We start from the raw sequence: 19,499 nt of genomic DNA, 5'->3' as shown, positions 1-19,499 counted from the left end.
TGATTGCTCAGTGTATTCTTCAGACTTTGCAAACCCAACTGCATGAGGTTGTTTTTTTTTAAATACAGATCTGAAAGTACAGTTAAATCAACATTTCTAACATTTCCCTAACTGTGCTGTCCTGGTGTTCACCCATGCAATTCTTTCATTATCAGGTTAAATGAAGTTGATTTCCAAAGTGGTCCTTGGACCACTAATATTGCCTGTGTGGAGAGAAGGTATGAAATGAGAATTAAATTTTTGTCCAGAGATGAACAGTGTATGAGTCAAGAGCTTTCCCTTTCAACAGTTAAAGCATAGCTTTTGCTTTCTTGCTGTCCTATGGAGCACCAAGTACTTGCCGTTGCTGGAGGTGAGATTTCAGGCCCTAGCTGCCACGTTACATTTTGGAAGGGAAACGAGGGAAGTATAAGCAAAGCTCCGCCTGGGGTTGCATGACCCAGGAGTTACGAGTAGTTTCGGCAGTCTGAAACCCAGCTGTCGATGCCCGCTCACTGCAGACACTGCTATTGTGGATGACATGGTGGGAATGAGGGAAGCTACTAACTTTCCTGTTCTCTGGAGCATTTGAATTCAAAACTTTTATTTAATATAGATGTGGGGTTTGCTTTTTACATGTGGGATTTGCTTGTGATTCCCTTTAACATCTATATTCAGCTGTGAGTAAAGTCAGTTTTTGTCTGTGCTTGAAATTATTGCACAAATCTCTATTCAGAATTGTTAGAGATAATGGATACTCAGCAGGGCATTTCCAAAAGTGTTACCAGTGCAAATAGCATAATCTGGAAAATGTAGTGTTTCATAGCAATCGCTATTTCCAGGACTGTTTTGAATTTCAGCTGGAATAAGTGGCCAGTGGCCACATCCCTAACTAGAAGCCAAAGAGATCAGCCACTCGAGCAGCATCCCCTTGACAAAGCAGGAAGGGAAGGGTCTGTCCGAAGGGCTCGAAAACATTTAGCCAGCAAAACTTTGGTGTCCTGGGATCAGTGCCGCAAAATCTGCAGTCCCATTGCTATGCATCGCCCTTCCAATGCTGCGCAGAGGTGCAAGTCATGTGAAGTGGGAACTGTGGTCGATACGTTCTCTGAGATGACCTGTGAAACATTTTTGTGAGTCTGGGGCTCTAGAAGTGACTGGTGGAAAAAGGGCTGGCACTTCTTGCATAGGAATCAAGTATTCAGATTTCCTATAAAGCTAATGTTGTCTTGCCAAAGGCAAAATTATTAGCAAACCACTGAGCCTTGAAAAGGTTTATGAACAGCAAAATGACATCTCAAATGAGCAGGCAATTTATACTATTTGCATTACTTTAATTTGTAACATTCCCTGGGTTTTGCTACGATTTACACTTAAGGAAAAGAACTAATCCTATGACAAATGACAGGGCACCAGTCTTTTTTTTTCGTCAAACATTTCAGTACACTGCAGGTGACTGACTGTTTACCTCTTGGAGTGACAGCCAAATGAAACCAAGAACTGGTTTTGCATGCACAGTGATGACAATCACAAGCAGAAGGCCACAAATAGGTCAAGAGGATTTAGGTCTGGTTAGTCCTAACTTAAGGCAGGGAAAATGGACTAGACGAGCCTGCTAGAAGGCCTGTCTCTTCCTGCGGGGGCTTGAGCTTTTGACTTCAGGCAGCCAGAAAGGGACAGCAGGTTCCTCAGCAGCGTTGCATCCTGACGCCTCAGACACCCGGGACCGCAGAAAACAAGGCAGCACTGGATGTCTGCCAAGCAGTTGTAATGACCCGGTCTTTTGTAACTCTAACTTAAGTCAAATTGGAGTTAAAAAGTTAATTAACCTGCAAGTAAATACATACAGTAGTTATGACTTCCAAACCCATGGCCTGAGGCGAACCTTCTGTTTTGTTAATAGCTGTTCAAACAATTGAGAAGACACCAAACACCTCCTCTCCTTTTCAGGGTGGAAAGCCAACTGCAGGCAGTTTCAGTTAGGCTGCCTGCCGGCCTGGTAGGGCACAGGCAGCCGCCGTTCCCCAAGCCTGCCTTGCGGGTTTCACACCTCCACTCCCTGTGGAGATGGAAGTCAGGAAGGCGATTTCTGTTGGAGAGGGGTGTCCCGTGAAACCCCTTCTCACAGCCAGCCCCGAGGAGGTGGGGTACCACCCGCAGTCGCTGCCATGCAACACTGGGTGCTGTCAAGATTCGCACCCAGCAGGGAAGCAGTCCTGGAAGCAAACATTGCTTCATTGGAGTACAATTAAAAACAATTAAGCACGGAGTAATTTAAAAAACCTTTTTATTTAGACAAACACAAGAAGAGATAGATAGGATTTATGAGCTAAGTTTTTTGGTCGGAGAGCCAATGTGTACTTTAAAGCATCGTAAGAGACTGAGGGGATACAGCCTTGAACAGTGTGTTGTAATAATCTATGAAACTGCATGAGACAGATTTTTTTAAACCAATTACTTCCCATCCGTTCAGGGACGGATAAGCCCCCAGCTAAAATTTCTTTTCATTCCGGTGCTTGTAACAACGAAGATGAAATGCGATTTTCCTGTCTAACAAATGCTCCAGAAAAGCAAGAAACAAAAAGCACGTGTTTCTCTGTTATGGAAAATAGGTCTCGGCATGCTGGAAATTCTGCATTTTACTTATTTTCTACCACAAATGCCCCGTTTTTAAAGAAATGAATAATGTAATCATTTTCTCTGATTTATGTTTTCTTTTCTGCCTCATTTGGCACTAATGCTGTGTTACTACAAGAACAACTGTTCTCTGCAAAAAGAATGATTTTCAGACATCTCATCTAAAACCTTTGAAGTCACTGGGGATGAACTGAACAGAAAGGCAGAGAGGCCATGTACGTTAGCAGCAACTGAATACTTCCCCACTGACCGCGCAGATTTTCTACTCGTTGCCTGATGACATGGAGCTGCAGTTTCCTACACCTTCTCAGACAAAAACTCCCTTCCAGGCAGGATACCTGGCGGTTTATAGGTCAGAAGTCAGAAACAATAATAAAACGTGAGTCAAACGGGGCACAACTGAGTCCCACGAGCAAAAGCAGAGGCTGGGGACGTCTTTGCTGGTGAGCATCCCTGGGATTTGAAACAGCCGCGTGCACCAGCATCAGGATAACAGCAGTAGTAACAAGTGCCACAGCTCCTGAGCTCCTGAGGTTTCAGACATGTGCTGGCAAGCCAAATGGCAACGAGGAGTGTTTTAAAAAGGGACTTGGAGAAGAATCTGGAGGGAGTTAGCATCAGGCATGTGTAAAGAGGGTTACTTTTCCCATCTCCAACATCTCCTATACATCTCAAATGCGCTAATAAAATTCAGTGGTTACAGTGGGTTTTTTTCTCTTTGTCCAAGTATGTACCTTAAACATGCTGCTGCGACGACTAGAAAAACTCAACTTTCTTAGACTTCAAATCGCCATGCAACCACCAGAAGCGAAGACGTTGTGCCCCGCTTGGACAGAAGGGCCGAGGATCGTGTCTGCCTCCCGGGCGGCCGAGGCGGGGGCTCGACCCCCCCCCCCACCCCCGTCCGGGAGCGGCCCGCCGCCCCTCCGCCCGGCTCCCGGCGGCTCTGCCCACCTCAGAGGTGCGGGGCGTAGAAAGGGCCGAGGTACGTGGGGCCGAGGAAGGGCGCGAAGGGGCCGCCGCCCAGCGGGAAGGGAGCGGCCGGCGGGACGAGGACGTTGCCGGCGGCGTAGGAAGGGAAAGTCTGGAAGGACAGAGCGCCGGGGCCCGGCGGGCTGGGGCTACCGCCGCCCGCCGCTGCCGCCGCGGCGGGGGATGCGGCGGGGGCCGCTCCGTCGGCGCCCGGGTGCTGCTTCTTCCACTTGGTGCGTCGGTTCTGGAACCAGATCTTCACCTGCGTCTCGGTGAGGCTGAGGGAGAGCGCCAGGCTGAGCCGCTCGCAGACCGACAGGTACCGCGTGGCCCGGAACTTGTTCTCCAGGGCCACCAGCTGCTCGTAGGTGAAGGCCGTCCGCGCCCGCCGCGGCTTGCCGCACCCCGCCTCGGCCCTCCGCCGCCTGGCGCCCCGCGGTGAGTCCGGCTCCTCCGGACCGGGCGGGTGGGCGGCGGGCTCGGTGCCGGCCCCGGGCGGGCCCTCCTCGTCGCGCTCCTGCCCCGCTGCCTCCGCGCCGCTCTCCGCCGGGCAGTGCGCATCTAAGGGGAGATGGCGGCGCTCGTCAGGGGTTGGGGGGGGGGACGCGTCGGGGGCGGCCGCGCAACCTCCTCCCGCCCCTCACCCAGCGGCAGAGCCGCCTGCCACCCCTCGACACCCGGCTGATCTTCTCCGACACCCCCCTTCCCCAACGTGATAAAATAAGGGCAATCGTTAACATAAAATAAAGGAGAGAAAAAAACCGCCCGCCGTGCGAGAGCCCCTCCGCGCTCCCCGTTGTGCCATCGCATCTGCGGCGGGGAAGGGGGGAGGCGTCGATATGGATTTCTTACCAATTAAAAAAGAAGTTATTAAAGTCCCCTTCTGAAGCGAAATAAATCCCCTCCCCCCTCCCCATCCCCGCGCTAATGGAGTTTCAGATTTGCGAGGGCCAGATCGATAGATGTCATCTATTAAAGGTAAGTTTTAATCGAACAATATTAGGATCAGGCCGGGGGAAGGAGGTTTGAAGTGGGCACCTGCAAGCTGCGGGCAGGAGATAGGCGGGAGTCGGTAATAGGATATCGATCACCGGGAGCTAAGGCATCCTCCGGTGGGGACGGGCTGAGCAATTACCCAGCCGGCCGTCCCGCTGCCGGTCAGGGCCGGCCGGGGGGCCGGGGCAGCCGACCCCTCCCGCCCCGGGGAAAGGACCCCCCGAGGTCCGCCGTGCTGGGGGAAAAGAATCCCCCGAGCGGTGCCCTGGCAAGAGCCGCGGCCCGCCTGGGGCCGTGCCCGGGGCCGGCATGGGGCGGCGGCACGCCCTGGGATGCCCCGTCCTCCTCGGGCGGCTGAGGATGCGCCGGAGCGCGGGGGACGGGACGGGACGCCGAGAACTTTTCCCTTTGCATCATCGAGACTTAAACCACGGCTGCAGCCCCCCCCTTCCCCCGCGCTGCCCGTTACATCGTCCTGCGGGAGCCCCGCACGGGGAGCGCACCCCGCGGGGCTCGGGGGTCCCCGTCTGCCGGCGCCTCCACCTGCTCGCCCCGCCAGCGCCGGCCGGAGAAACTCGAGCGCGTTCCTACCATGTGCCTCTAGTTTATTCCTCCCGCTGCCGGGAGCAGCAGCGTCCTTTCCTACTTCAACTCTTCCCAAACTTTTCTCCCGCTCGCCCGAGCGGGGGGCGCTGCCCCAGCTCCCCGCGGCTGGTTCGCGTCTCCTGCTGAATTTCTGGGGATCCAGGATGTCTAAGATGGAGAAGGAGATTTTATGATGGATGGGGGCCGCCTTGGCCCCGCGGTCCGGGCATTCCGGCATCCCCCCCCCACCCTCCGCGCTTCCCGGAGACCTGCTGGCTCCCAGCGCGGAGCCGGCGGAGAGCTACGCCGGGCGCGGAGCCGGGCCGCCTCCCGAGCCGCACGCCTCGGCGCTGGCGGCGCGGAGTGAGCGGCGGGGAGGAGGGTCGGGCGGGGAGGGCGGAGGGGCCGGCGGCGGGGTGGGGGCAGAGGAGGGGGCAGAGCAGCCATTGGCACGCCGCCCCCGCGCCCCCTCCCCGCCGCCCTGACTCCGCGGGGGCGCAGCGGACGCATCCCTCCATCCCAACCTCCCGGCGATGGGGCTTTCCCGTTATCTGCCCAGGGTTGGGATTGGGGGGGGTGGGGAACGCGCAGCGAGGCGGGCCGGGGGCGGCCCGGAGCCCTGGCAACAGACCCGGGTCCTCCGCCATCACCCGGGGCAGCACGGGGATGCGATCGCACATGGCAGCCCGCCGGCAGCTGCTGTACCCCGGGGTCCGGAGCCCCCCCCCTCAGCTGCCTCTGTCTCCCCGCCCTCCGCTGACCCACCTGCAGCTCCCCGGGGTCGGTGGCGGTCCAGCGGGGCGAGCCTCGCATCTCAGAGGGACCCGGAGGGGAGGGACGGCTGCTGCATCGCCCTGCTGCACCGGGTGGGCTCCAGGCTTGTGCTCCCTCTGCCAGCGGCTGCTGTTTCAGATGTGAAACTGCTGTCTGGTCCCCAGGGAGACATGAGCAGCTTCTCATTTTGGGGCACCTCTGGGTCAATCTGGTTCACCCTCTGGCCCCAACTCCTGCAACTCACCTGTGGCGTTCCACTGTTCCCAGTTTATAGGCAGGGAAACTGAGGCACGCCTGTGCTGGGGGAATGCCTCCCCCTCTGAGCAGCCCCCTGCCTAGCCCTCCTTGCCTCGAGTGGAAACGCGTTGTTGTCTGTTCACACCTGTAACTGGGACAGGGTAGGCACAGCAGGCCGAGCCTCTCCACCCCGCATCAGTCCCGTGACCACTTCTAGCCAGCCGTGCTTATTGAAACCTTGCTAGCAATGTATTTCTGCGTGCCTGTATCTGGCAGGGGGATGCTTTCCCCTCTCCGTAGCGTTCCTGTGTTTTGGTGGTTCTGTGAATCAGGCCGAGGTGCAGACGAAGGGGCACCCTTCAGCCAGGGAAGGCAGCCCTTGGAGGGAGTCTGCTACTCCACCTGCTTTCACTCCTTGGCAGAGGTGCAGAGCGCAGCCCTCCTCTTCACGGGTGTCTCCGCCTCAGCAGAATCAGGCTTTCTGTTTGCCATCGCGAAGGCATAGGCCTTAAGATGACTGGAGGGTAGGAAAATAAGATGAAGATGCGCAGGGTGGTATGATTACAAGTGATTGTTGTTGTTAATTATGTGGTGGCAGCATCCGAGAGCCCTTTTGGCACCGGCCTCTGGGCTGGGATACCGCACACGTCTAGAAGAGAAGGGAGCTCTGTCCTGAGGAGTTCCCACACTAGAGCTACAGACGGATAAAGCTTAGTTTTGGGGATGCACCCTGCATGAAAATGAAGGCGGTGGTGAACTGGACAAGACTGCTGTGTGCTAGTTTAGTATTGCTTATGCAGCAAAAGTTCCTTGAGGTGCAGAAGAAGGAGAAGGAAGGGGAGAGGAGCAGTTGCAGGTGTTGGACAGTATGCTTCAGAAGTGAGGTCAAATAAAGAAAATGGATATGAAGTCTTAATGCAGATCCTATTAATGTTTTTGAAACAAGATTCTTTTTGTGGCACAACACTAGTTTCAAACCGCACGAAGAAATCCTAGGTATTGTGATATGGTAAATAGGCGCATGACTCACTTTATTTTAAGAATGCTTGCAAGCCTTGGCAGTGCCAGAGATTTTTTTATGTTTGGAAGAAAAAAAAAAAATTCTTATCTGATATCTATGAGACTACAAATAACTTCTGTTTGAATTGTTGTGTCTGCAGGAGCCAAGAAGGTAAATTCTAGCGTTGGGATTAATTTGTGAGCTAGCAGACAGACGTCTTCAAACGTCTTCAACACGTGCATGCACATCAACCTACAGACATACATGCACGTAGAAAGGTACATACAAAAAAAAACGCACGTTCATGGATTAGTTTTAGCAGTCTGTTTGAAGTTGGTCCATTTCCCAGCTCAAGCATTAAAATTCAGCCCGAGTGCTGCCTTTAAATTGCTTTGATGCTAGGTGGGTTTCAACCCTGACCTGTCCTGACGGCAAGTGATGGCTGTAACAAGCTGCGGATCAATATTCATAGCGGGTGTCCTGGACTGATAACACTATCCAAGACAATGTTCGCTATCGGTGGAGACAGCTGAGATATTGTGCCATTAGTGATGTTGTTTTAAATAACCTGATCCATTTCTGGGTCTATTTAATGAATTTCACAGTTTAGATATTATCTTTAAGGAGAAGCCAGAGGCTATTCCAGAAGCGGTGATGCAAATCAATGGTGCCAAGGCTCCTCTGCTTTTCTCAAAACAAAGTAGACTATAATTCCACCGCAGTTCCTTATATATTCTGGGAGTTGTGGCACAGTATTGATAGCATTAGGAATAAAAAAGTATTTGGACTTTATCAAGGGAGAAAACAATGTTATCTGTAAAGCTGAAACACAGTTGATAATATCTTATCTGTGTAAAACGGAGGGGATCCGTTCAATTCTTTGCATGTTTTTTTCTTGGTTGTGTATATGAAGTGCTGGCATGTATGAGAAGATACCATCGAGGCAGGGCACGGCTGAGCTGCCACGGGTCTCGTCAGGCTTCTTCTGCTGTGTGGACCAGCACCTGGGTCCCCAAGGGCCGAATCCTGCCCTACTTCAGCTCCTGCAGACCCACAGATCCCCGGGGCGATGCAGGCTGCGGAACGGGGCGCACGGCAAAGCCGAGCCCGGCAGCAGTGCAGGAACCTTCCCTGGCACCGGTGGCCATCCCAGGGAAACTGCAGGAACACGCCAAGCTTGTCGTCGTTTTGGAAAAGTCTGGCCCAAATCAAGACCCGGGATGCCCTTGTGAAGGTATTGCTGAGGGGCTCCAGCCCCTCCAGGAATGACAAAAGCAACATAAATTTTTAAGAAAACACCTATGTTGCCTTTACTTCCGACAGTGCCTGACCCAGGTGACGTATTTCAGAGGATGGAGGGTTTTTCCCCGGGGACGCGATGTCTGAGGGAGTTTATCGTGAAACAGGGAATGAGCCCTGGCGCTCGCTGACTCGCCGGGCTGCTTTTTTATTGCGGGTGGTGTTTGCCGAGCCGTTCGCCGGGCAGTGGGCCGTGGGCAGTGGGCAGCCCAGGTGCAGAGGCCGCTCGCTGAACCTGTGGAGAGGAGCCATCGTTTTGGCAGATGGAGGGAGACGGCGGGCACTTGCCACTGTCGAAGATGGTTCTGCGATCACCTTGGGAAAACCCAACTTGGTCCGTGCGTCCACCTGCCTCGGGTGTTTTTAAAAAAAAAAAAAAAAATTAAAAAAAATTAGTAAATTAAAGAAGAGGCGGCGCGGGGAAGGAAGGAGCCGCTGGAGGCGGCAGTGTTAACCCCGGACTACATTTCCCAGCAGCGCCCGCGGCGCGGCTCGGCGGGTGGGAGGGCGATGGCGGCCTGGGCGCGGGCGGTGAGGGGGCTGCTGCTGGATATCAGCGGGGTCCTCTACGACAGCGGCGGGGATGGTGGTGTGCCTATTGCCGGCTCGGTGGAGGCGGTGCGCAGGTGGGTGCTAGGGGCTCGGTGGTGCACGGCCCGGTCTTATTCCCCCCCCCCCCTCCGTCGGGGGAGGAGGAGGTGGCCGAGGCGGGGCTGGCGGCGTGAGGGGCTGTCCGGGGTGGGGGGCACCCCAGAACATGGCGGTGCCGGCCTGGCGCCCCAAAACGTACGGTGTGGGGCTAGCCCTGAGCTTTGGAGCAACACCCAAAGGCCAGCGAGGATCGGGGTTTCAAACGCTGTGCAGCCCCCCCCGGTTTGCTGTGTAAAGTTGAGTGGGACGGGGTGGAACGGGAACGTTTTGGTTCGCCTTGGTGTCTTTTGGGCTTGTTTAAGGTGTGAGGGAGTCTGCTGAGTTTGGGAACCTGCTGTCCCTGGGCTGATGGCGAAAGGAGCCTGGAGCAGCGGGACAGATCCCATCCTGCCTGATTTTGTATTTACTGTCCTTGCTGCACATGTAGCAGGAGCAGGCAATATGTAAGAGGTCTGGCATGTTCCCTGGTAATCATTTTTAAAATATTGCCTGCACTGGCATGGTGCTTCTGTAAATTCATTAGCTTTGCTGTCAGATTAGCTGGGGCTTCTTGTGGAGAACTTGCAGCCCAGCAGAAATGGAGAATTTCAGCGCTGCAGTTAATGATTGCCCAGGTTAAGTGACTCAAAAGCAAAGCATTGTCACGGCAAGTTACTTGGCAGTGCCTGCAGGTAGCGAACTCCCTCGCTTTTAGCTGGATAATGTTACCACAAGCTAAGTAACTGCTGCTAAGCAGACCGTGATTTCATTTATTTAACTTAACTAACTTCAGCTAACTAGCTTGACTTGCCAGTGTATCTGCATGGGCCCTGCTTGACCAGAGGAGCAGGATGTGGCTGGGGGAGAGCAATGGCCACAGGATCATCCGTGCTTGAAGGCAGGTATTGATTGGTGGGTCTGTGTCGCTGGAGGAGGTTGTGGGCTTCCAGAAGAGCTTTTTTTTTGCTCTGCGTGATGTTTCACTAACAAGCTGCAGAAAATCCAGATCCGTTTCACGTGGCGAGTGCTGCTGCATGTACCCCATGTGAAATATTTTAAATGTCAAAATACTGAACCTGTGTGAAGCATTGACAGCACCTTTGTGGCTTTTGTCCTTTGGGGCCACCCAGCACGGACACACTTGTGGCAAGTGCTTTATTGAGCAGGGAAATATGCAGGAAGAAATATTTAAATTGCTAAAATTAATCTTATGAATGTAGTTAAATACATGCCTAAATGTTGGTGGAACTACCATGGAAGAAGCAGAACTGGAGAAGGCCCAGGTGCACTGGTAACAAAAGAAGTCTTTGCTGCTTTTTTGTTGGATTTTTTTAATGATACCTTTGCTCATATTTCTTGAAATACAGGTATCAGGCACATAAAGTGTCATCAGACGAATTGTCTGTTTCGTCTACAGGATCAGAGTTTCCAGCGCTGTCAGAAAGCAGTGTTTCAAGCAAGTTTAAGGGTTATTGAGGCTCTTGGCCTGTTTGTGGTGCTCAGCTGGCCCCAGCCGGCAGGGAGGAGCTGCAGGTGCCAGGACAGCTGATGAGAGAGCAGCACTCCAAGGGAATTTGGTGAAATTAGGCAGAGGGAAAAGCAGCTTTTATAAAGACTTTGTATTGAAATCCTGTGGCATGTGGTTTTTCCATGGGATCACATAAGACTTTTGTTTCCATTCTTCCGTATCCCCTTTACGTGATAGTTCAGTGTGTTTTCTGTTTTCGTGCCTTTCTGTAGCTATGCTACAAGCTCAGGATTCATGAGAGACCTTGAGAGAAAAGGTTTGTAGCAAAACGAAAGCATTTGTTTGCCTGTGGGTGTGTAGAGCAGCCTATTTGCCAGCTGCAAAGGGGCGGGCTCTGCCTGGGCGGCCTTTGCCAGGATTAAATTTCCCTGGCTTTCCTTCTTGTCTCGCTAAAATCCTCCTGGTAATATTGCTTCCCACTGAGGCAGGGGCTGATGCCTGTGCCAGCTGGTCTGTCAGTGAAGGAGAGTCTTCTCCTGCTCTCCACGTTCTAGGAGAATGCGTCTTACCACCCTCCTCTGATTTCTTGCCAGCTTCTGCTGGCACCGTTGCATACACCGAGTTTGTGCAGTGTGTGGCATAGGGCAGCCCAGATCCTAGCTGAGGCCTCCAGGCATGGCCAAAACAAACATAAATAACAACAACTGCATAATTACTGTCAGAGATCAGATCATTCCTTTAAAAAACAGGACATATTCAATAATATCTGCATCGTGGTTCCCCAGATGCTTTTGACATACTTTCTTTTTTTCTCCTAGGTTTTTAAACTTTATTTTCCATTGGGTTGCAGGCTGTTATTAAATAATTTTTGTCACTGCATTTGCTGAAACCTCCCATAAGAGGCAACATAAACTGAAATTTAACTTATGGCAACGTCAGAAATATGCCGATGAAACAAGAGTAAAACTCTGGCCTTGGGCTAAATGTAAGATATTACGGGCTTTCTCTGGAAATACTGGAAATGTCTAAGCCCTTGTTCATCGTTAGGGGTTTCTGTGACTCGGCAGCTAATCCAACCTGTCTGCTTGTCTGACCTGGAGGGGGCTGCAGGGGTCTTTGAGGAGGGTTAGGAGATGCCATGGGAAAGTCAGTCTGTTTGGGCAGGATCTAATGAGCGTCAGCCGGGGACTACACGGCTCCGATAACATCCACCGTGTTGCATCCACTGTGCTGCATCCAGCGTGTTGCGTGGGGAGGTGGTGCGCTGCGCTGCTTCGTGGGCTGCCGTGGGGCTTCTCTGCAGCTCCGCACACAAGGCTTGTTTCCTAGGGAGCGTGCTGGGAACATGATGGTTGTTTTTAGCATGTGTGGGCTCCGAGGAGTTTCATATCAATAAGCGATGGAGAAGCGGTGGTCATAGCTGTGGAACTGGGGACAGCAGAAGTGAGTATGGAAAAGTGCCAGGAAGTTTAAAAAAAAAAAAAAAAATTTTGTTCAGGTCATTCAATGTAAGTGGTTAAGAATGATCATTTTCCTTGGGTAAAGTCAAGTAGCCTTATTTATCTGCCTATTAGGTTGGTAATTATTCTAGCTCACACTGTTTAAAATCTTTATTGACTCATTATCCCATTGCCAGTTGGTCATTAATATTTGTGTCGGTGTCATAGTACAGCTCAGTGGTTTCAACCAGATGGATTAAAGCTAAAAGCAGCTCTTTTTAATTGATACAAAAATGAATTAATTAAAAAAAGTCACAATTGCAGATAGCTAGGAACTTTATAACTAATTCAAATTGATATGATCTTTTGCTAAAAGAAATGTCTAAAACCTTTTAGTTCATATGTGTGTCCAATAGGAGTCTTAAATGCCATTTTGATAATTCACACTGCAGATATGGACTCTCATAATATGATGGCTGACCTGTTCTCTTCAGATTATCTTGCTACATCATCTCCCACACCATTACAACAATTAACTTCATGTAACGACATATAGTACACACCAATAAGAATCATAAATAAACATTTCTGTTTGCGATTGGTCTTGTATGACTGAAGCCATTTTGACCCCTTAAAACTATATTAGCTGCATTATTATTTTTTTTTGTTTTCAGCCAAATTCTGCTATGCAGTTATTTGAGTTAGTATTTGAGAGAGTAGCAATGTAATTTCTGCCAGCAGAGTTTGACCCGGTTTATATTTATGATGGCTACAGGGAGGTGGTTCTCCCTTGTTTGTTTGTTTTTAGCTAGCAGTACAGTCAGATGGAACGGGAAAAATGACTAAAGAAGCTGACGGACACTGGAACATCCTGACCAAGATGACATTCAGTAGTGCATTTCCCAGTGCCATAGAGATTTTCCTGAGGAAAGCATCAGTTGTCACTATCCAAGTTGGTATAACTTGTGATGAAACACTGTTACAGCTGGGAATGCTTTATTTATTGCTAATGTACCTGCATCTCTGATAAATGTTACTTGTGAAATATCTTAGGATTCAATATGCTGAAAGGGAATTGGTGGATCAGAGGCCAAAAGGATGAACCATAGAAGTATTTGTTGTACAGACCAGACATCCTTCTGCGCTCAAGTAAGAATAAGGTGAATCTGGATCCTTTCTGTTACTTGTCAAGACTATGGCAGACAGGCACCCATGTGCCTAAGGGCACTGGCACCTCAGGTTTAACCCCGAAGTCAAGGTGCCAGGAATGTCATTAAATCTACCGGGGACTGTTATTGTTAGCTTTAGGTGGGGATATTGGAGTGGTGGATGACTGGAAAATCCCAAAGCAGCTTGGTAAGATAATTTGACCCTTCAAAACTTTTAACCCGTAACATTTCTTCATTGTTTAGTTTGCTGTGGCGTAAATTTGTTGTTTTAAAAAATCCTTATAGCAGAGTTCAATAAAACACATATCTTCCGAGTGCGCACCGTTAACTGGCAGGGACTGTGGAGCAGATCAGAAAGCGCGTGGACAAGATCAGAAAGCCTGTCGGTGACTTTAAGGCTTCTTCTGGAGCCAGCCTTAACGGTGCCTCTGTACTGACCTGTTATTGTCTTAATTGATTTACACAGCATTGACACGAGGTGAGCTATTCGCTTTTTATCTTAACAAATAGCAGGGAGCTGGTCTCTTACAAGACAGAAGGTGGTTAAACATCCATAAAAGATGCTCAGCCTCTGCTCTGTTATTTGCATTTACAGCTGTGTGCTGATAGTGTGCCCATTAGCATATCCATATGAAAAGCACACAGTGGTTGGACATTTACAACATCCTGTTGTTTGGCCAGTATAGTGCATCTGTTAGCACAACTTTCTACAGAGTCCTTTAAATGAGCAACGGAAATCTGGGGAGCATGGAGGCTGTGGAGCAGCTGGACGGTCGTGTTAAAATAAAATACCTGGAGAGTCTAACAAGGCGAAGATTGTGAGGAGAACAAGCGGAACTGGAACCGTAAAGCAATTCAGCATCAGGGGTTTGGGTGGGACACTGTGAGTTTACAAAGAGCCATCTGAAAGTGTGTGTGCGACAAGGAGTAGGAAATCTTTGTTGTAACCTGCCCTTTCTGAAGCAGCAGAGACACAGGAAGATGAAGCAGTTCTGTACAGTCATGTAGCTGTTCACTGGCAGAGCCAGAAAGATCCAGGAATTGATCTTCAGTGGGTGCAGAGCTGTCACAGCTCCACTCTAGCCTGTAACGTTAGCTGTGACCTCAGTTTTCTGAGAGCAGTGGACCTTCCTAATGCATATTTGTTTTCCTAATCAGCAGTGTTCATTATTATTTTAAAAAGATCTGGGTCCCTGAAGTTGTGGGTACTCCAGGTGCTGTCTACATAAATTGCATGAGTCAGTGCTTACACTTTTGGAATTTAAATGTCATTAACCTTTAGGGTCTTGAGCTGCTTATTGTCCATTGGCATGACTATGTGCTGTACAAATTTTTACCGATAAAGAATAATAGAAGATACTACAGTGATACTTACTACCTAATGGTACTTGTTCGTCCACTACCTTGTAGAAATACTGATAAATCCCTGAAGTGGATGAGCAGCGCGGTGCCTCTTTCTGTGCTTTAGAACTTGAGACTTGCTGCAGTTTACCTCTGCTGTAGTAATTTTTTTTCCTCATCTTTCATGTTTGGTGAACTCAGTCTGGAATCTTAGAATCGAGTCTAATTCTTTGTATGTCATCAGCAGGATCACCATTCAGATTCCATCCTGTCTTTGCAAGTGATGCACTGGAAGTAGCTGTGGATTGCTTCCAGATTAAAAACACACCATGTTTTGTTGGAACACAGCTTGGTCTTTGAACTATTGCAATTACATAGTATGGTACTTTCTAAAGTAGGTAAGCGGAACATGTGAAAGTGAATTCTTTCTCTATAAAATAGGCTAATTGAAACCTTTTGGCAATTTACTTTCTTTTTCGGAGAAATAAAATTCATTGTTTACAAACAGGTGTTGTTTGTATACAAAGTAAGAATTCAACAGTGACAAAGATCACTTGGTTTTGACTGAAATTTTAATGGAATAATTAGTAGCTTCAGAGGCAATCCCCTGCTCCCCCAACTGCTTTTAGCACAGAATGAAAGCTATTGGACTGTGATTCATTGTATTGTCCATAAAAATGTTTTGCTTAATGCAAATAAATGTATTCCAGATCAGTTCATGCTAACTGAATCCCCAAAGTTCAGGTTTTTTTTTCCTTGACAGCTCCAAAGTAGAGAGTAACTAAGTATTTAAAGTCTACCAGAGTTTACTTTTGTTGCAAAATACACCCATGTGTTTGAATCATACTCAGTACTGCTGCAGTATAACAATTGGACAGCCACTACAAGAGGAGGTGAGAAGCCCTGATTCAGTTCCTGCAGTGTGGTTAAAGTTTGGGACTGCTAGGTGTCGTACTTGAAGGTAATTTGGTAATCTGCAGTGATCAAACGTGTCTTGTTACTGAACATAATGGACCAGAAAGATTTTTTTTTTTCTGCTTCGTGCTTCCTTTCTGCAGATTCATGTCAAAAGCATGTATTATTTTTATTAAATACTTAATTCTAGATTTCACTGTTGTGGTTTATTGTTGTCTACAAATCTGTTGTCCACCCTTCTGTTCAGGCAGGTGGAATATAATTTATGATATCAAGTATTTTGTTCAGTAATTCTGGTATTCAGCTGTATTCGGTGCATCAGAGAGAGGGGCAGCCTTTGCAGAAAATTTAGGGCAAGACGGACTTTGTGTGTTTGACAGCTTTGATGTGCAAGTTCCAGTATTTATTTCTATCTCTGAAAAAATCAGGGTGATTGAAATACCTAAATAAAGGTGTTGGTATGTTTTCAGAGGTTTACTTTGAACAACAATTTAGTGATTTATCAGTTTTTACTGCCAAACAGTGTCTCAAAGCGGTGTTTCCAGACTCTTTAGTTTATAATGGTACCCTTTCTTATTTCACCCTTGCCCACCCTTAAATAACATTGGCCTCTTCTTGTGGCTCCTTCGTATGTTCCTGTTAATTTACCTTCATTCCTGTCCAAAGTAATGCCCTCCTATTTTTTTTTAATTCCTTTTGCAATCCCTCCTTTGGATTCCCTCCAAATTATCCTCTTCTATATATAGACAGAGGTGAGCCATATGGGTCTGGGGAGGAAATTGTGCTCGTGAGATAGCAGATGTAGAGATGAGTTTCAGACACAAGAATGCAAGGGAAAGCAGGGCCAGAAAGTGCCGTATGTAAGGATTTGTCAGGCCAGCTTTGCTATATGGAGCAGAAAGCTGGACCACCAGAGAACAGGAGTTTTAATGAGCTCGGCTGTGCTCGGGACCAATGACAGGACATCAGTGAATGGAAACACCACGAGATCAGGGGACAAAAGTAACATCAGAGATGCGACAGCAAGATTTAAGCAGTTTGGACCTACTGTGAGGATGGAAGAAATCAGAGGAATGGAAAGGTTTGGACACTGGGATAGAAAGCAAGCCAAGGTTGCTGTCTCACAGGAGCGTGCATGGGGTTTCATTCGCAGTCCTCTGATCTCATCGCACCCGCTGAGCGAAACACCGGGAGGTTCAGTGGTTCTGTGGACTTGGGAGAGGCTTGTGCTGTAAAAGCTGGCCGCATGAACTAAGGATGCACGAGGGCTTTTATGGCTGGTCTCCTTCAGATTTTCGAAAGAGTGATTTTGTTTGGTGTTGTTTCAGAAGCTGAAATTAAAGGTGAAAAATGCTTGCTACTGAAATAGCTACTAACATAGCATGAATGCCCATTCGTGGAGAAAGTATAATACATTATTGCTGCAAATGCACTTTTTAAGCAGGGGGCATGTAAAGCAGAGTGAGTGGACTCCCCCCACAGAGGCATTTCCACAGCTGGACCCCAGAAGGGGTTATAGCTTTCAGCCAGCGCTGAGCTGGAAAACCCTTTTGCATCCTCTCTCAGGTGTGTGTATGCTGCTCCGGCAGTGGGAGATTCTTCTGGGAAAAGCCTGCAAGATCAGGCCCAGGATTTGCATTAATTCCTAAGCGTAACATAGTCTGACACCAAGACGTAACCTGTTCATTGCAGGGGCTAGAAAAAGGGTTTTGCCCTCTGTGTAGAGCGGTGTGTGACTTGCTAGGTGAATTACTCCTCAGCAGCGGCAGGGCCAGCCAGGGAGGCTTTCGTAGGCAATGGAAAAACATCCTGTTGCCTGCTGCCAGCAGTGTCTGAAGGCACAGAAGATTTTGATACCTCCCTTTGTCCTGGTCACTCACTGTTTTGTGGTCTGGATGAGATTTTAACCACTGTTATGCAGAGTGTTGGGAACTAGTACGGATCTCTTGTTGCAAAACCCATTTTATTTCGTTATTTTGAGTTTGTTTTTTTAGATGCTGGCTAAACCCACATCATGCGCCGTGGTTCTCCATCAGCCAGGCAGGCTAAAGAAGTGGTGTAAATTTCTGCTCTTTTCAAACTTTTTCTTCTAGGCAAATCACTTCTACTTTTGACCGTTATGTTTCTTCTTGGCTTGGTTTCATCTCCTCTTGACAGGAGTTGTTGTACCTGTAGCACCAGCGCCCTTGCAGGGGGCAATAAATTTCTGCTCTTTTCTGCCCTGCCCAGGCGGGAGGACAGCATTGCTGCACGAGTCCTGGTTTTACTGTATTGTTTGGTCGCAGATGGATAACTCTCTGGCACTGTTATTTCCTCCTGTTTCAGAGACGGTATTAGAGTGCTGACAAGTTTACACTGAAGCATACTGGTATTTGTTCGCTGATGCAAAAGAGTCAAATAGCATAAGTGCTTAGCCCATTTTTCTTTTAAATTAAAACAAAAAAAAAAACCAAACCAAAAAACCCCAAAACACTAAACCACTTTAAAAAAAAACCCAAAAAACACAAAAGCAGGGTAAAAAGCCAGTTCTGGAAATCTCATAACAAGCGCTCTTCCAAACCCCGTTGAATTTGGCATTGAACGGTCCCCAAGCTCAAGCTTGTTGCCTCTTCCAGGATTTCGCTTTCTGTCCCCCTGCCCTTCTGCACAGAACCTGCCGGCTGTGGGCAGGACTCTCCTTCCGCTCCCCCGTTAGCAAAAACCTCCACTGCAAAAGAGTGGCCAAAGTCTGAAGTTTAGCCTTATACCGTGTCCTTCGTTGCTTCTGCCATGTGCAGGACAATGTGAATTTAAGGAGTGATGGCTTCCAGCCTACATCCCATGGCCATTCCTTTTCTTACCAGTGTTGCAAACTTTACATCATCTAAAAGAACAGTTTTTGTGTTTTATCTGCCCAAAGGCTGCCCGTAAAGGTTGGCAAGGGCAGTTGGTTAAGTCTGCACAAGGTCAGTCAGGATGTCTAATAATTGTCCTAACACTTTACCTGTTATGGAACAATAATGAGAGTTTTTTTCATTATTTTCGGGTGAGTGAACCTGGCAGATGCTGACAGCCAGCAGATGTGTAAAGTTCGAGGTGATTTGTAAGGGACCGGCTCATCTGACGCACGGTAATTGCATTGTGGGACATTGTCACTCAGCGTCGTGTCCTGCTCCGGCAGAACGAGGTAAAGGTCAGTTCAAAGAGCTGGCGTAGCGTGAGGGGCAGCTCAGGGCTGAAATTAAAAACCTCATTTCCATCTCTCCCATATACGTGTGCTCACGGCATGCCCAGAGCCAGGTGGGTGCCCTGGTTCTAGATTTAGGGCTTGAGTGATGGGGCGGTTGTTTTGGTCCGGAGTGGGTTTAAATGCCTCCTCTGGTAAGGCTTAGAAAAAGTCTCCTTACCCACCTGTTGGTGTGTTAGTTCTGCACTCATCTGTCCGCTTACGATTTTGGGCTTGGAAGTTTCTTCTGTGACTTGCACCTTTGCTTCAGCTCCTGTGTGCTGTGGCAGCTCCCCGGGCAGCCGGTGCTAGCAGGAGAGCCTGTGCGGTGTGGAGCTGGAGGGGTGCGATTGCACCGTTCGTCTGCTCCCTGCTGCCCCGCGCGCTCGGCCGTCCCCTCTGAGAGGGGCTCCAACAAGTTTCATTTGCCGCAGGGGTGCCTTTAGCCGAGTTTGCCGCTTGTGACACCCCAAAAGGTCAGAAGCTGCTCTCCCTTCATGCCTAGCTCCCCACACGCAGGTGAAGTTCAAGTTTCCCTGTTCCTGCTTGTGGGCGTTAGGAGTGGTGTGAGCAGTCATGTTGGAAACGGAGCGGATTTGTCTGACGGTGAGCCCGTTGACGGCCCCGAACGGGGGGAGCAAGAGGCGGCCTCGGGATGCGTGCAGCTGCCTGGACCACGCAGAGTCCCTGCAGCGTGGAACGCGGTGCTGCCTGCCCGTGTGCTCGGCTTGCGCTCTAATCAGGATTGATTTCTGGTGCTTCTGGAGTCTGACTGGGATCTTTATCACAGCCACGATGTATGGAGGTCGGCTGAAGCTCCGATTGACCGGATTTCCTGGGTGTGCCTGTGCTT

At 49.4% G+C, this 19,499-nt stretch overlaps 3 protein-coding genes across 8 annotated transcripts in view; 1 reads left to right on the top strand and 2 right to left on the bottom strand.

Annotated features, from left to right (window-relative positions):
* FAM53B (family with sequence similarity 53 member B) overlaps positions 1-19,499 on the bottom strand; it is a 527,638-nt gene that overhangs the window by 374,406 nt on the left and 133,733 nt on the right. The window lies entirely within an intron of this gene.
* Positions 2,271-5,616, bottom strand: NKX1-2 (NK1 homeobox 2). The gene is made up of 3 exons (XM_075757487.1): positions 5,439-5,616; positions 5,176-5,337; positions 2,271-4,149 (listed from the first exon to the last, which is right to left on the bottom strand). Exons 1-3 carry the CDS (start codon positions 5,614-5,616, stop codon positions 3,572-3,574), a joined length of 918 nt encoding a protein of 305 aa, XP_075613602.1. The 3' UTR covers positions 2,271-3,571.
* Positions 8,967-19,499, top strand: part of LHPP (phospholysine phosphohistidine inorganic pyrophosphate phosphatase) — a 92,147-nt gene continuing 81,614 nt past the window's right edge. For all 3 annotated transcript variants that reach the window (XR_012836280.1, XM_075757683.1, XM_075757682.1), the window contains exon 1: positions 8,967-9,105. Coding sequence is in view for 2 of the 3 variants with exons in the window: in XM_075757683.1 (XP_075613798.1) it covers positions 8,990-9,105 (116 nt within the window). In the remaining variant the exon portion in view is untranslated. The remainder of the gene's footprint in view (positions 9,106-19,499) is intronic.

The sequence above is a fragment of the Balearica regulorum genome, chromosome 7 (assembly GCF_011004875.1).
Source record: "Balearica regulorum gibbericeps isolate bBalReg1 chromosome 7, bBalReg1.pri, whole genome shotgun sequence".
Taxonomy (NCBI): domain Eukaryota; kingdom Metazoa; phylum Chordata; class Aves; order Gruiformes; family Gruidae; genus Balearica; species Balearica regulorum.
The sequence above is the reverse complement of the archived record's forward strand: the minus strand, read 5'-3'. Positions and strand labels throughout refer to the sequence as shown.